The 16,795-nt window shown below is 36.6% G+C and overlaps 1 protein-coding gene across 1 annotated transcript; it reads left to right on the plus strand.

Annotated features, from left to right (window-relative positions):
* Window positions 1-3,080: 3,080 nt before the first annotated feature.
* On the plus strand, window positions 3,081-11,627 carry LOC109221751. Its single transcript, XM_019386202.1, has 13 exons — window positions 3,081-3,222; window positions 3,381-3,442; window positions 4,455-4,523; window positions 5,368-5,443; window positions 5,564-5,634; window positions 6,189-6,290; window positions 7,968-8,057; window positions 8,297-8,371; window positions 8,617-8,649; window positions 8,828-8,905; window positions 10,193-10,234; window positions 10,903-11,015; window positions 11,294-11,627. Exons 1-13 carry the CDS (start codon window positions 3,168-3,170, stop codon window positions 11,313-11,315), a joined length of 888 nt encoding a protein of 295 aa, XP_019241747.1. The 5' UTR covers window positions 3,081-3,167; the 3' UTR covers window positions 11,316-11,627.
* The last annotated feature ends 5,168 nt before the right edge of the window (window positions 11,628-16,795 follow it).

Here is a 16,795-nt window from a genome sequence, read left to right on the forward strand (position 1 = left end):
TTTAAAAGATAACGGAGAGCCATTATGCTTTTGGAAAAGTCAAAAATAAAAATAAGGCTTTTAATTTTACCGGATCTCATAATGCCTGAAAATGCAGAATGTTCATTTCCGGACATACAAGGATGAAGCGACTTTGGCTAGTGATCATGCACGAAAGAGAGAAATGGAAGCTCTTAATCACCTCTGTGTGAATCATGTTGGTCAGCAACTTTATTCTTTAGTGTTGTCTTCCAGTGAAATTCCACTCTCTTCTCTCTAATAGTTGCTTTGTCAGGTCGATAGGTACATGAAACTTTGGAATAAGAATGATGAGTTCAGAAAGGAAACAAAAATTAAGGATAATCCCCTACCCCTTCTTCTGACTTTGATTCAAAGATTCAACTTTTAAATACCAAGCTTCACCCTGAAACCTTAAATTGACTTGTAGTTTTTTTGAAGAAATTTTGTAGATGAAGAGAAAATTTTGTAGTCAACATTTTTTTCCAACATAAATTGTAGTTTAATTGTAGTATAAATATAGTAATTTTGTAGATACTCTTAAAAACAATACAGCTTTATACAATACTTAAACTGATTTGTAGTTTAATTGTAGTTTTTTTGAAGAAATTTTGTAGATAGTCAACATTTTTTTCCAACATAGATTGTAGTTTAATTGTAGAATAAATGTAGTAACTTTGTAGATACCCTTAAAAACAGTACAGCTTTATACAATACTAAAACTGATTTATAGTTTTTTTGTAGAAATTTTTGTAGATGAGACCCATTTTTTAATGTGCAATCAATTAATAGTAATTTTGTAGATACTCTTAAAAACAATACAACTTTATACAATACTTAAACTGATTTGTAGTTTATTTGTAGTTTTTTTTGAAGAAATTTTGTAGATGAAGAGAAAATTTTGTAGTCAACATTTTTGTTTCAACATAGATTGTAGTTTAGTTGTAGTATAAATGTAGTAACTTTGTAGATACCCTTAAAAATAGTACAACTTTATACAATACTAAAACTGATTTGTAGTTTTTTTGTAGAAATTTTGTAGATGGGACCCATTTTTTATAATCAGATTTTTCCCATTCAATTGTAGCATGATTGGGATTTTGCATTCTCATCTACCATAATGGCATTAACTTCAAAATCTCTAAATCCGCCATAGTTATCCCAAATCCCATTAAAATTGTAGCATGATTGCGATTTGGACATGATTTCTTGTTGTTGTTGATGTTTTTTTGGATTTCTATATTGAGAGAAGAAAAGATGAAGAACAAATATATATGAGCGACAATTTGAGAGAAGAAACGACGAAAAACAGATTTTATCAACTTTGAGTTGTTGAAACTCGAAAATTTGAATTCTACAATTTGAATTCAGTTCGTCCAATCTGTTCGTAGTTGAATCTGTTCGTAATTTTTGTAACTGTTCGTTCTTTTTTTTCTCGAGAATTTGAATTGTAGTTCTGGAGAAAAATACGCAGATGAGAAATCTCCTTTCCCTTTTAAAAATTGAATTTAATGTAGAATCAATTAATACCAAGATTCTCTCCTTAATTTTAGCACGTTTTTTAGGGAATATTCTACCTTTTTAATACCTAATAGACGAATGGTATAAAATTTGTAGGTAAAACGTGGACTGGGCGGGTAATTTACATACTATGCACATTTTTGGTAATAAAGTTTCATATATGGTATAGATAGGAAAAAGTCCCTTCATTTTATGTTTCTTTTTGTGTGGTTGTTTTCATTATAGATACTAGTGAATTTGTCGCGCTTCGCGCGATTATTTTATAAAAAATTTCATGGATTTATGAGATTTTTTTTTGTTAAATTGGATCGAGGTAGACGAAGAAAAACTATGAGAGTTATTAGTCTCTGTAGACAATAAATTGCGTCGAGAAAATAAAATCAAGACCGAAAATATCGCAACAATCGTAGTATTTTCTTTCGAATATTTGAGTGTACAATCTCTATGATTCCTCTGATTCTACTTTTCTAGTATAAATTCAAGGGCCTTTGAGCTTGATCTTGAATTTGAATTTGATTTATCTGTCGCGAACACTTTGATTGTTGCCACGAATTTTATCACGAACAAGTAGCCTTGATCTTGAACGCCCTGTATTTGATTTGACTTCGTTCTTGATCTTGAATACTTGAATTGTTCCTCGTTCTTGAGCTTGAATACTTGATCTGTTCTTCGTTCTTGAACTTGAACTTGATTTCTTGAACATGAACTTGATTGCTTGAAGCTTGAAACTTGTGAAGGAATTTGCAGTGTTTGATCCACGAGCTCTTTCTTGCTTCTTGTTATAACTTCTGGTGTCTTTTCTGAGTTATGGAGACCCCTATTTATAGTTGTGGAAAGGAAGAGTTGTGATAAGAACAAACTCTTTCCGACCAATCATATTGAAGTGTGACATGGCCGCATTTGATTGGCCAGAACATGTCACTTGCACGCGTGGCGCGATTTCATTGGCCTTTTAGTGTGACTTGGCATGCCTTGTCATTTTGACACGTGGCATGATCCTATTGGCTCTTCTATTTGACTTGACGTGCCACGTCATTTGACACGTGGCACCAAACGGGGCCTCTAGGAAGATGGCATCTTGGGCTTAATGAAGTGGGCTCATCACTTTAGCCCAATAAAATGGTAGCCCAATGGATTAAGACTTATTTATTTAATTCATATATATTTGGACTTATATAATTAATTCAATTATATTAGCCCATAATATTTATTTGGACCAGTATATCTTGAATTTTAAAATATAATCCAAATTACTTTATGGATTTAATTTTAATAAATTTTATATGCCTACAGTTTGTTTCAGAAAGTATTTGTTTAAATTATTTTATAAGAAAACTTAAATCTTTTAAATAAAATTACAACTCAAAAATTAAATCATTAGAAAACTAAAAACTCCAAAAATAGAACGAGACGAAAAAGGGAAGAAGTAAAACATTAACGTGCAATTATTACAAATAAATAAATAAATATACATTAACGTGCCACACGGTTGACGTGGCCGAATTAACACAAGTCGCGAGAGGGTAATATAGGCATATAAATACCAGATATAGCTCCTTTCTCACCTTTTTTACATTGAACTCCGAAATCCCTCGCCGGAGAGTCATAAAAAGACCTAGGATTTGTTGATCACCGGACTAACGCCGGCCATGGCTATGCAAGCTGGAGTAGGCTTAACTAAGATCGTATTTATTGTCGGAGCAGGTATATATATACACTCACACACACACGCGCACACACACACACACACTTGTTCTTCGACTATTATGTTTTTTTTTTTTGGTTGAGATTGTTGCTAATTTTGTTTGTGATTGATTTTAGTAATTTGATCTGATAATATATGTCTGTTGTGTGCATATTAGGGTATACAGGTACTTTGCTTTTCAAAAACGGTAAATTATCTGATGTGATAGGCGAGCTTCAGGTTAGTTCCGATTTGCTTTGTGTTATTTAAATTCTGTTATACAGATTGTACATTTATATATTGTTGTTTGTGCAAACGCGTGCTTGAATGTGTGTGTGAAGGGGCAGAGCTAGCCCTTCGGCTAAGGGTTTGGCCGATCCCAATAGCTTTGGTCCAAACCTTGTCTTAAGAAATTCATTGAATTATGTATAAATTCATTGAAATTGTATCCATCATTTTATTTCTTTTCAACAATGCTGTGACTTTGCTTTTACTGAGCCGAGGATCGGTCTACGTACACACTAGCCTCCCTAGACCCCACTTGTGGGATTTCACTTGGTTTGTTGTTGCTGTATGTATAAATTATTAATTTAAAACCCAGTAATATAGAAGTACTAGAATTCCGAATCCGTAAGTTTGAAATCCTAGCTCCGTCTATGTGTGTGTTGTGTGTTCAGTGAGCTTGGACTGGGTAATTTAAATCGAAATCAACTATTTGCATGGGGTATAGTGCTTTAATCGCGTAATGGCTCAATTTATATTCTAGTAATACCAATTTCTAAATAGATAGCTGAATAAGAGTGAAAATCTGAAAACCAAGGCAAGTTATTTAGTATGTTTTTTGTGAACGATAATGCAACGATTGACTAGGTTTCTTATTGGGATCACTAATGCTGATTGGTAAAATACTTCAGCTACATAGTGGTTTAATTTATGTTCCATTAATTCCCATCTCGAAGTAGATGATTTCAATGAGAGTGAAAACAAAACTAGATGAAGCTATAATATGCCTTTGAAAGTTAGCAGTGCCACAGTCAACTACTGATTATGAGCTACTTTATTAACTAAAACTGCAATGGTGGAATAGTTTTTGAAGGTTAGTTTGTATATTATGGTGTTATTTGAATAAATGTCTGAGGAGTCCTGTGACAAATTGTAACAAGGCTGGATCTATTTGTCAATTTAAAAACTCTTTCTTAGTTTGTTTCCGTGTGCGTTGAGCTTAAGTGTTTCATGTCAATGTTTCTGGCAGAATTTGGTCAAAAGTTATGAAAAATCAGGGGAATCAGATGGTGGAGAATCGGATGTCATTGCTGCACAGGTACACAGATAATATTAGCTTAAATTATAAAGGCTTGGTCTTCTCAAGATTGTTAATGTACTACTCCTAAGTAAGTTACTTTTTAGATGATCAATCATGCTGTGATCTGTTTTATCAATGGAGAATCAACCATCAGAGAATACATTCTCATTTCTATATTTCAATTTTCTTTTAGTTGAATGACAAGATCACTTTGCAATGTAGTTTCTATGAGAACTTCCGTAATTGGCAATAATTTGGTTATATTCTGCACTTTTGCCTCGCATCTTGTTTAAGTGTAGTTTTACAAGTGATATCTGAATTGATTTTGGAGTTGCCTTTGCTTATCATCTTTGGAGAGGGGTCGACAACATTTTCTGTCTAATTTGGGTCGTTGCCTCTCCCTCTGGGAGGTGGATGGTGCCCACAGTATCCAGACATTGTTGCTTAGGCATGAGATGTGGTTTTGTAATTTGTTATGGTGTTAAGGATGAATGTACAGATAAATTTACCATAAATTTATGTAAAATCTGCTGAAACGAAATACCAGTGTTTAAGATCCCTTGTTCATGGGTCGAGAAACGATAAGCTAGTGGTGAGGGGCAGGATGATGATTGTCTGCATGTCATTGTCCCAGCTACCTCTGCTATGGGATCTTTTCGGTCGATGTATAGCAAGATTTGAAATCCACAGCGAATCTTCTTTACCAAAAATAGCTTACGAAGTTGTTTCCCTAGCCCACTTGTCAAAAGAAAAATGTTATCACCTGTAGTCCTATTATTGTGTATAGACCAACTATATATGGGCTTGTGATTTATTACATGGTACAACTGGAATCTAATTGATTTTTTCGTTGCTTTGGCAGGTTCGTAGGTTGGCAATGGAGGTTCGACAGTTGGCTTCGGCACGACCAATTACTGTTCTAAATGGCAGTTCTAGTGGTATCTCTACTATCCTTTAACTGATGCCTTCTCATGCTAGATTTTGTCTATCTTGCTTTTGACATGGAAGAAGTTGCTTTATATTAGATGATGTTCCCTAATTCTCATTTACCCTGGCAGGTGACTGGACATCTCTGATAGTGCCAGCTGCTGCAGTGGGTGCCTTAGGTTATGGATACATGTGGTGGAAGGTGAAATAAACCTTAGATTGTTTATTTGTTAATTTTCCATCTCAAAGGAGATTGTCACTAACGTGATGATTACTACATGGAGGTTTAAATAATATCACATTGAAATACAAGATACTTTAGACTTAATTAATGAAAGATTCAGTGTTCTTTACTTGATAAAAAAGTGAAAGATTCAACAAGAATGTAAACCATCAATATCCGGGTATTTCTTTTGATTCTTTTTGGTATGAGTTCATTAAGTCTAGGGTTCAAGTTTCTTTTTCTCAAAAGCATGAAGGGTTCAAGAAAATTGGATTATGTTATAAATATGCTTGAAGTAAGTTGGGGCATAGGGAGTAATATGCATGTTTTTGTATGTATTCAGTTAGCTGGAGTTAGGTTTATCTTAGATAACAAACCTTCTACAAAGAAGTAGGTGAAAAAAGATAAGAGACGTAAGCGGGAGACACCAAATTTCTGCCTAATTTTTAATATTTCATGAAATGCTTGCCTTCTCTCACCGTCTCTAATTTTATTCCATTTTCTTCACCTCTTTCGCTTTGTAATACTTGCAGGGTCTGTCATTCTCGGACCTTATGTATGTAACGAAAAAGAATATGGCAACTGCTGTTTCAAATCTGACAAAACATCTGGAGCATGTCTCTGATGCTCTTGCTGTGAGTATCTGTCTTATATGCCTATGGTTTATTCATGAGTTCTTTCTCTGCAATCTTGGCAGATACAAGCCTTTCCATGTATTCAAGTTATAACGTGAGCTTGATAGATGCTATTTATGTCGGAATAGCATACTGTTACTTTACCTAAACCCTTACTTCCCCAGGACTCTTGATGTTGGCCAGAAACCTCTTTCCCAAATTCAATTGGTGTGTTTGTGTTTTTCTGAATTTACTTTATGATGTTAAATGACTTCAGGCGGAGGAGGTGGAGAGGAGGGAGAGGAAGGGGGAGCAAGCCCCAGTGTTATCAAAGGCGCAAAGCGCAAAAAAGCTCTAAGGTCAACTGGGGTTCTAAGTGCAAATAAAGAGTGGGCTTTAATGAGTAAAGGCACATATGAAGAAAAAAATACAAATATGGATGTGTAGTCTAAGATTTATAATTATAAGCATGAATAAGAAATATATACAAAGAAATTGGAATTTTTTTATGATAAAGTGATATATCAATTGTTTAGTGTCGCCGCTTTAGGATACGCTCTTTAGCAAGGAAAAGTATGTCTTAGAGCATTGAACGATGTTGAAGCGGCCGCTAAGCGAGGCGAAGCACTCAACATGTTTTGCCCGTCGCTTCAGGGCTTAAACGCGACCTAGAACTTGGAACCTACCTGGATTGATGTGTCCTATATCTCTGCATAAATGTTTGACCTTCTAATTACTGAAATTTACCCTGTCAATTCTTTGGCACTTAAATCAGACTGTAGGTAGAGTACACAAAGTTATATTGGAGATTATTGGACTGGCCTATCCGGGCTTGCACATGCATTGTTTGTTAGTTGCTGCTTCCTGTACATCATGGCAATATGTGCCACTTGTCCCTGCTTCGAGGAACACCCTTTTCTGCAAGATTTTTGAATCTCCAGGGAGTGATTAATTTCAGCTGCCATGGTTGAGCTTCAATTGATAATATAAATTATGGACAAGTTGGCTTAGTTTCACACTGTGGGAATACACTGGGTTGGTTATTGTTATTGTTAGTGTAGCTTAGTGTGGACACACTTGCAGTACGAAGTTCTTGCTTACAGATGCTGTCATTGTAGCTTATTCTGATTAGTTGGATTTTGTTGAGAGAGAGAGAATATGTAGCAGCTGTCTGCAGGAAACAGTAAGTTCAAGGCTACGCAGTGGGGACTGAAATATTAATACGGTCAGTGTGAAGATTATTCCAACTAATCTATACACAGTTGTAAGTTTCTTAAGCTGACTTGGGTCATCAAGTCTATGGTCCTCTTCAAGGGTGATGTGCATTCGAATGTACAGATGATGTATCTCTTTTATTCTTGACTTGTTTCTAAGAGCCAGGCGACGATTTTATTTACAAGAAAGAGGGGGCTAAAATTGAGGGAAGCCTCACATTCATGCTAGTATCAGTTGGTTATTAAGGATCCTGCTACTTTTCTGCATCTTGTGAAACATATAGAGATTTACTTTTGATAAATGTATGTCAGAAATTACATAGCTTCTTCCATGCTACAACTTTGACATATTTGATATTTCAAATGCATAAATTGTATAGGCATTCGGAGTTGTTTCTAAATGTTATAGATGTGTGTTTGTACTTATGTATAGTGTATTGATAATTCAATCTTTTCATATTGTTCTGTTTTGTCCTTTGATCAGGCCACAAAGAAGCATTTGACACAGCGAATTGAGAACGTGGATGGGAAATTGGATGAGCAAATGGAGATGTCAAAACTGTTAAGGAATGAGGTGCAAATCTACTCCACCTCAATTGTTGTCTTTAGTTGTTTATGAGACTTGTCAACTGTTTTCATGGCCCGCACTCCGTTATTTTATTTATATGTTTCTCCTATAGTGGAAATGTCAAGTTCTTGCATAAGAGAATCATATTGCTAGTTTGCCTTTTTCGAAGTTAAAATCACAAATCTGCTGCTATAATGAAAAGTTTGGAGTGTTGGTATAATTGGGTTTTCCTTGTTCTGGAACAGGTTAATGGTGTGCGTGGTGATCTATCCAAGATTGATTGTGATTTGGATGAATTAAAAGGGCTGGTTTATGGTCTGGTGAGTTCTGCTTTCTGGCATAGTGTGATTGCAAGGATTTTTTTTTGTTTTATTTTGAAATTTATGCGGAGTACAAGCCTTTCACATGGGAGGAGAGACGGTGGAAAAGTAACTGTCTGTTCCGGCCACTTGGTCATTCTGCATGTCTATATTAACATATTTTTACGTGTGTATTACATAAATAATATCTGTCACCTAAGTTATGTCCACTGAACCTTTTGTCTCAAATCTTTCTGGAATTGTAGGATGGCAAACTACTATCCTTGGAAGGCAAGCAGGTAAGAAAAAAAGTCTCCATTTCAGCTTTTAGGCTACTAACCTTGTTTTATTATAATTAGCCCAGAAAATGGAAAAGAAACAAGGTTTGAAGTATGGTTTCTGGAGCTTGTAATGAATGCCTCCAAGGTGTCATAATAGATATTTAGTACTAAGAACTGCACTTACTGTTGATAACAGGACCTTACAAATGCCGGTGTCATGTACCTGTGCGATTTTATCAGCGGGAAAAGGGTGAAGATGCCTGAAACACTGCAGGTTCGTAGAATTCTTGACGAGAATAACTTTTTCCACTAAAATGATGCTTCCTCAGCTTTATGCTTTAACAGATTGACTTATTATGCTTCTATTTCACTCCCTCCATTGGATAGAATGGGGGAGTGTGGGTATGTCTAGTGAAGCAGAATAGGATTAAGGATCCTTATTCTTAAAGCAAAGCAGATTTAGACAAAGCTGGTTGTTGACTGGAAACTTATTCTCCGAAAATGATAGGATTTGCTTGAAGTTTTTTGTATTAGAAGTGCAGAGAAATGCTCTCAGGAAATTTATACTGTGATCTAAAGTACCGCAGAATTGGATGTTTGTCGTCATAATTCTGATTCTGGTCCTGGAGTGAAGGTGGGATAGATGGAAATTTTTGCGTTATATAGACCAAGAACTATTTATCGCTTCGCGAAAGTTGAATCAGCATTGAGATTATATATGAGATGTTTTATGGGAAGTCATTGGGAGAGCATAGAACAAGAGATAGTGGACATAGTACTGTTTTTTATGTATAACAACAACAACAACCACCCGGTGTGGTCCCACAAGTGGGGTCTGGGGAGGGTAGGATGTACGCAGCCTTACCCCTACCCTGGAAGGGCAGAGAGACTGTTTCCGATAGACCCTCGGCTAAAGAAGGTGAGAGAAGCCCTGGTAGCAAGTAATAGCAAAACAATAATTAGAAAACTAAATCGGAGATAGCAACAGATAATATGAAAGGGGTACTGTTTTTTATGTATAGACATTTAAAAAAGGAAATATATTTGGTTGATCTGGAAGCTTCTTTTAAAATGGAAATTACAAGTAATTATTGGAAGTAGGATCTCTAGTTGAAGATTCAGCAATTATTTCTTTTTGCTGCGGTGCAGTGAACGAGATAATGCAACTCCATAACCCAATTGTGAACATCCTGTGTAATGAACGTCCTTTCCGGTTTAGTGGCTGATACTTCGACTTTTTTTGTTTATTATTTAACCAGTGCTTATGTGTAGAGACCCCTTTCATTCATCATTTTATATTAACTGTTATATTTTTATTAACTCTACAATTAAATGACGAAAGTGTTATTCCCTAGACGGGGGTTTCGGGGGGGTGGGGGGTGGGGGTGGGGTGGGGTCGTCATTACCCCTGAGAGTTCGGAATTGTAAAAGTTTTCTTGGTATTTCAATTCCTAGGAGCGTGCCTTCCTTGTCCTTTTTTAAGTGTTATGACACTTTGATTGTTTAGCATTAATAGATGTTGGTTATCAGTAACTTTTCTAATCTTAACTTCCTGCTGCAGGAACAACTTAAAACAGTGGGCAACTCTATTCCTAGTCTAATGGTACTTTCTCTAACTTGAATTTGCTAGATTTATTTTTCCAAGTATTTTTTTCTTGGTACTCATGTAGTTGCTGTGATTTTGTGTTTATATTTCAATTTTCATGAATGTTAAATGGTATTCGTCTCTTATTCGGAGGAAGGAATCCATCAAGGAACTACCTTGCAAGTGGAAAATGGAATGGAAAGTTTTTTTTAAAAATAAATTCGAAACTTTCTTAACATGTTATGAAATATATTCATTGCCTATTCCATCAACTGCATGGACTACTCCTGCATGCTGGTACACATGTTGATTTCTTGGATATGTATGAAACCAATAAACATTCCTTTAATTGGAATAGACTCTTCAGCACAAGGCTATTACATTCTCTCCACAAACATAGATTCTTTTTGTTACAGTTGCATTATATGTGCCTTTCATCATTTTTGCGAGTAGAAATAACAAGTTTTGCAAATTTGAAGCAGTGTGGATACGGTTGAACCTCTTATGATTTCAGATCGAAAAGGATTGATTGCCACGTGCATGGTTTATATGTTGTGTTACTGCCCATTGTCCATCACCTATTAGCATTCTATGGTTTATATTTCTTCTCACTTCATATGGTTTCGGTGAAAATCAGTAACCTTTATAATGTCACTTGCATTTGACTTCACACAATCTTGTTACAGGGCCTTAAAGAACTTGCTGACTCCTCACCGCAAGCAATGAACAGCATATTTATTACAGAAATTGCTCAAGATGGTACTGATAAGTTGTTAGAGCCACCTAGGCCCCTGTTGAGGTATAGTTTCAGAACTCTTTCTTCCTAAATTTAACGCCCCATCCCTACCATTCTCTCTTGTCCTTGAGTTGATGGTGTAGCCGCAATTTTAAATCCCTTTTTAGCACTTCCCTTTTGCTGTTCACAAAATCTGCCCTGGATATGGGAGCATTCACTCTCTATTTCTTATTCTTTTGGAGGGGTGGGTGGGGAGTTACCTATATAGGTGAAGATGCTTATATATCCTCTACCACGCAATAACCTTCATTTTTTCATCTTTTCGTTCATGGATTTAACAGGACGGCCTCTATCAGGTGCTGAATGGTGTTCACCTGGATTGCTTTTGGGTTATATTATATAGAGTTAACCATATCTGCTTTTCACCAGCATACTAATGAATGTTTTCAAATCGCAAGATTTGTACATGCTACTAAGTGGTAGAATACAACAATATTACATTGTTCATATTTCATTATTTAATTGTCTGGGGATCTTACTATTGTTTCTTCACAGCAGGGTTGTATATTCTTTAGCTATTTTTGTACCTTGCTGGGATTTTTATCTTAGTTTGATGCATCCCTCGTCATGTACCTTTCTTTTTACGCTATTTGTTGGGCTGAAGCGCCACTTGTGGGAATTCACTGGTCTTGTTGTTGGACTTATCGACTTGCAATAAGGTTGAAAATAAAATGTTTGATTAAATACTACTTTCTTTGTCTCAATTTGTACTGGGATGCGATCATACTAGCACTAACGCACCGGATCCCATCAGAATTCCGAAGTTAAACGTGCTTGGGCGAGAGTAGTAAAGTTCTCGTGTGCATCCCTCTTTTGAAACAGTAAGGTTGTAGCCTAGCGATCTAGCTGGTTCATCCAGTTCCCATCCTTGCTGACTTTGTTTACTTTACTTTCCAGACTCCGCTTGTGGGATTTCAATGGGTTGTTTGTCTCAATTTGCAACACATCCTTTTTAGTTTGTCCGAAAAGAATGAATAAGTTAATCTTGTATTTTTTAATTTTATATTTAATGAGATGATTATAGCTACACAAGTGTCTGACTTATCTAAATCACACGTCTTAAATGTTTTTCTTTTTTTCTTATAATATTTTATATCTAGTCAAATAATGCCATATAAATTGGAAAAGAATGAATCTATAGTTTGGTGGAATTTCTAGATTAGTAAGAGTAACAGCAAAAGAGAACATGTCACAGTATAATCTAACTAACATATTGCCAAAGCAATTAAAAAGGATTACAACATTTAAAGCAAAAACGATAATTGATGTATCAACTAATTCACGTAATGCTCCAAACAGTACTTGAGGTGACTTGAAGAAAGAGCGATGTAGTTGCCTATGATGATTTATTCCTCTCTTATGTCCTTAAAATCCAAGTAACACAAAAGTAAAGGGTTCTCTCACATTTAAAAAGAGAAGCTATTTTTCTTTCCTTTTCTTCTTATTTTCATTCTCAAGGAACTTATAAATTCGTTTTAACTCGATGTTCCGAGTAGGAGTGGCAAAAGGGCGGGTGTGGTCGGATATGGTTTGGGTAAAAAACGGGTAATTAAAAAACGGATAAATTATTCGATCCGACCCATGTTTAATACGGATAAAAAACGGGCTAACCGGCGGATAATATGTGTAACCATATTATCCATGACTTCTTGCATATGATCACTTTTGGGAGAATTTTTAGTTCCCTAGAGGAACCCCTAATTTGATGTTTTACAAATGTAAAAGTTAAACCCATTGGTTATCCATTGGTTACCCATTGGTTATCCATTTTCTAAATGGATAATATGGTTCTTATCCATATTTGGCCCGTTTTTAAAAAGTTCATTATCTAACCCATTTTTTAGTGGATAATATGGGTGGTTAGCTATTTTCTTTTAACCATTTTGCTACCCCTAGTTCCGAGTTCGAAAAGTTCGTGATGTAGTAATAGTAGCGGTTAGTGTTAGCAAATGGGCGAATTGAATCGGATATGAGCGGATTAAAAGCGAGTTAGACAAAAATGAGCGGATATGTGCGGAGTAATCCAATTGCTCATATTCCAGCCTGAAAATATAGTTTTTATTCTTGAACTACCCATTCAAAGCCCAAAGACCCTGATTTTGTCAAATTCATTTTACTTTGGCCAGACTGCAATTGAGGCAACTTCCCCTAGTTGAGAAAATAAGAACTATTATTTGACAAGTCTATCAATTAAATTTGGAAGCATGAATGACTCCACAAAGCTAGAGTAGGGAGTCGTGCGTCTTCCCTTTTATTACAGTACTGGTAGTGCTATCCTCGTATTTATATGTTGTTAGATTTCTATTACTATCTGAGGATGTTGTGTTTTGATTTTACTATTATTTTGTTGTTGTTACTGCTTCTTTGACTTCTTCACTACTACATATTTTTTTTCTATACTGTTGTGATTGTGCATGCTTGCTTTGAGTCGAGAGTCTATCGCAAATAGCCTCTCTACCTGCACAAGGTATGAGTAAGGCTGCGTACTCTCTACCTGCACAAGGTATGAAACTAGAAATGACTTTGCATTGTGTTTATGTGGTTTAAATAGTAGAGGGAAGCAATACTCCTATCTTTTGTAATGCTCTTAAAAGACTATAATTTTTGAGTCTATTTCCGCAACTAAAAGAAAGATTCCAATTTTTTTTTTGGGGTCTATATTTTGTCAGAAATTATACAGTAAAAATAGGGTAAAATAAATAAAAATTATTTGCATAAAATTACCAAATCTGTTGACATAAGGGTAGCTTCGAATGCATCAGCAAATCTAGCTCAAAAATCACTTTAGGTCGGAGGTAGAATTTCTGACTCCGTCACGGACCAAAGAGCTGAATCAATGGTTGGTAGCACTTGACAATTTCTATTCTCAAATCTCAAATGCCAAAAAAGGAAACCATGGAGGAATAATTACTAGTATTATTATATCTCAGTCCAAAATAAATTAAATTAAATATATAAATTATTACTATTTAATTTAAGCTCAACTCATATCATACTCGTGAAAGATATTTCTTAAAAAGGGAAAGAAACTTGAAAAGTACGACTTAACAAAGCAATAATAAGTTTCTTGATTTAGACTGATTCCACCGCCCAAAAGATGCTTTAGTTGAACATCACTATCTAAAATACTGAGTCAAATTCTAAGGATTAAATGCTTTAAGATATTCATGCATTTATTAGCTATGATTGGCTTTGCACTATAATTAGAAGAATTAACTTAGACAGGCGCATACCTAACCATCTAAATATTTTTTTTATAAAAAAAATAATCGACAAATGTACAATATATGTATAATTATATATAATTAGTCTGTAATTTACGTATAGTAATTAAAAAAAGTAAACAGTAAATATGATTGACTATACGTGGAATAATCCTTATAATTAAATGTCATGGGTAGTATATACAAAAATCTGAAAAACGGCTAACTTAAAATATAAGTATAAAATTCTTAAAATTATTCTTAGCAATGATCATCGAAGAAATAACAATTAAAAATGATAAACCTAGCTTACCTAAGTTTGTCGATAAGTTCTTGATAACTTGCTTTTGTTTTATATATCCATTAACTATTTAATCATAGCGTTTTCTTTTTTAATGGGTCATAAGTGGTGCAATTCTGAATTGGTAAAAATTTTACCTGCACCGATATTTATACTAAATCATATCAACATATTATGTTAAGTAATTTAATAAAGTTATAATATTACTAGTTAACCATGATTAAGTGAAAGAATTTTATGTGCAAATATAAGTGAAAGAACTCAACGAATAACGTCGAAATTCCACCTGCCTAACTAACGGGAAGAATAGAACTAATAAAATATAATTATCAAAAAGATGTTTGAAGTGTGTACGCACAAAAAAATTGTATTTCATGTGCTATTTTATATCTATAAAATATAGGGCAAATGGCCAAATATATCCCTATACTATAAGAGAAGGTACTCTGGAGTCGTGAGGGGTAAGAATGGAGTGGGTATCTTGGTGGATAGGGATCTTAGAGAGTCTGTGGTTGAGGTTAGGTGAGTGAATGATAGGCTAATGTTTATTAAGCTGGTGATCGGTGAGTGCACCCTCAATGTCGTTAGCGCCTACGCGCCGCAAACGGGCTTGGATGAGGAGGTTAAGAGGCGCTTTTGGGAGGGCTTGGACGAGATTGTGCGTAGTATTCCACCTACTGAAAGGCTATTTATTGGAGGGGATTTTAATGGCCATATTGGGGCGGCTGCTGATAGTTATGGCGAGGTGCATGGTGGCTTTGGCTATGGGGATAGGAACGGAGGAGGTACTTCGCTATTAGACTTCGCTAAGGCTTTTGAGCTGGTGATTGCGAACTCGACTTTTCCGAAGAGGGAGGAGCATTTGGCTACTTTCCGGAGTTCGGCGGTGAAGACTCAAATCGATTACCTTCTCCTCAGAAGGTGTGATAGAGGGTTGTGCAAGGATTGCAAGGTTATCCCGGGAGAGACCCTCGCGACTCAGCATAGGCTCTTAGTGATGGACATCGGCATTATGATGAAGAGGAAGAAGAGGTATGCTCGTGGACGTCCGAGGATTAGATGGGGAGCTTTAACCAAGGACAAAGCCCAGGAGTTGGAGGGGAGGTTATCCGCTATGGGAGCTTGGAGGAGTAGTGGAGACGCGAGCACTATGTGGTCGACGACGGCGAACAATGTGAGGGAGGCGGTGAGAGAGGTGCTAGGTGTATCGAAGGGTTTTTCTGGCAGGCATCAAGGAGACTGGTGGTGGAATGACACAATCCAAGGTAAAGTGGAGGCGAAGAAGGTAGCGTACGCGAAGTTAGCAGGGAGCACAAGCGAGGAGGAGAGGAGTGCGAATAGAGAGAGGTTCAAAGTGGCTAGGAAGGAGGCAAAACTGGCGGTCACGGAGGCTAAAAATGCAGCGTTTAGCCGTCTATACGAGGATTTAGGGGAGAAAAGCGGGGAAAGGAAGTTGTTTCGGCTGGCTAAAGCGAGGGAGAGGAAGGCCCGGGATCTGGACCAAGTAAGGTGCATCAAAGATGAGGATGGTAGAGTATTGATGGGAGAGTCCCAGATCAAGCAGAGATGGCAGACGTACTTTTATGGTCTTCTGAATGAGGAGGGGGACCGGGATATAGCGCTAGGGGACTTGGGGCATTCGGAGAGTCTCCGAGATTTTAGGTATTGCAGGCGCATTAAGGTGGAGGAGGTCGTGGGGGCGTTACGTAAGATGAGTAGGGGTAGAGCGACCGGGCCAGATGAAATTCCGGTTGAGTTTTGGAAGTGTGTGGGTCGAGTAGGATTGTAATGGTTGACTGGGTTGTTCAATGTAATTTTTAGGACAAAGAGGATGCCGGATGAATGGAGGTCGAGTACAGTGGTACCGTTGTACAAGAACAAAGGTGATATCCAGTGTTGTAACAATTATAGGGGTATCAAGTTACTTAGCCATACCATGAAAGTCTGGGAGAGGGTGGTGGAGGTGAGGGTGAGGAAGACGAAGTCTATATCCGACAATCAGTTTGAGTTCATGCCAGGCCGCTCCACTACGGAGGCTGTCCACCTTATTAGGAGGTTGGTGGAACAGTACAGGGATAAGAAGAAGGATCTGCACATGGTGTTTATTGACTTGGAGAAAGCATATGATAAGGTTCCTAGGGAGGTGCTCTGGAGATGTCTTGAGGCGAAGGGCGTGCCGGTAGCCTACATACGAGCGATCAAGGACATGTATGATGGAGCTAAGACTAAGGTTAGGACGGTGAGAGGCGACTCGGAGCATTTCCCGGTTGTTATGGGAT

The sequence above is a fragment of the Nicotiana attenuata genome, unplaced genomic scaffold (assembly GCF_001879085.1).
Source record: "Nicotiana attenuata strain UT unplaced genomic scaffold, NIATTr2, whole genome shotgun sequence".
In the NCBI taxonomy this organism is placed as follows: domain Eukaryota; kingdom Viridiplantae; phylum Streptophyta; class Magnoliopsida; order Solanales; family Solanaceae; genus Nicotiana; species Nicotiana attenuata.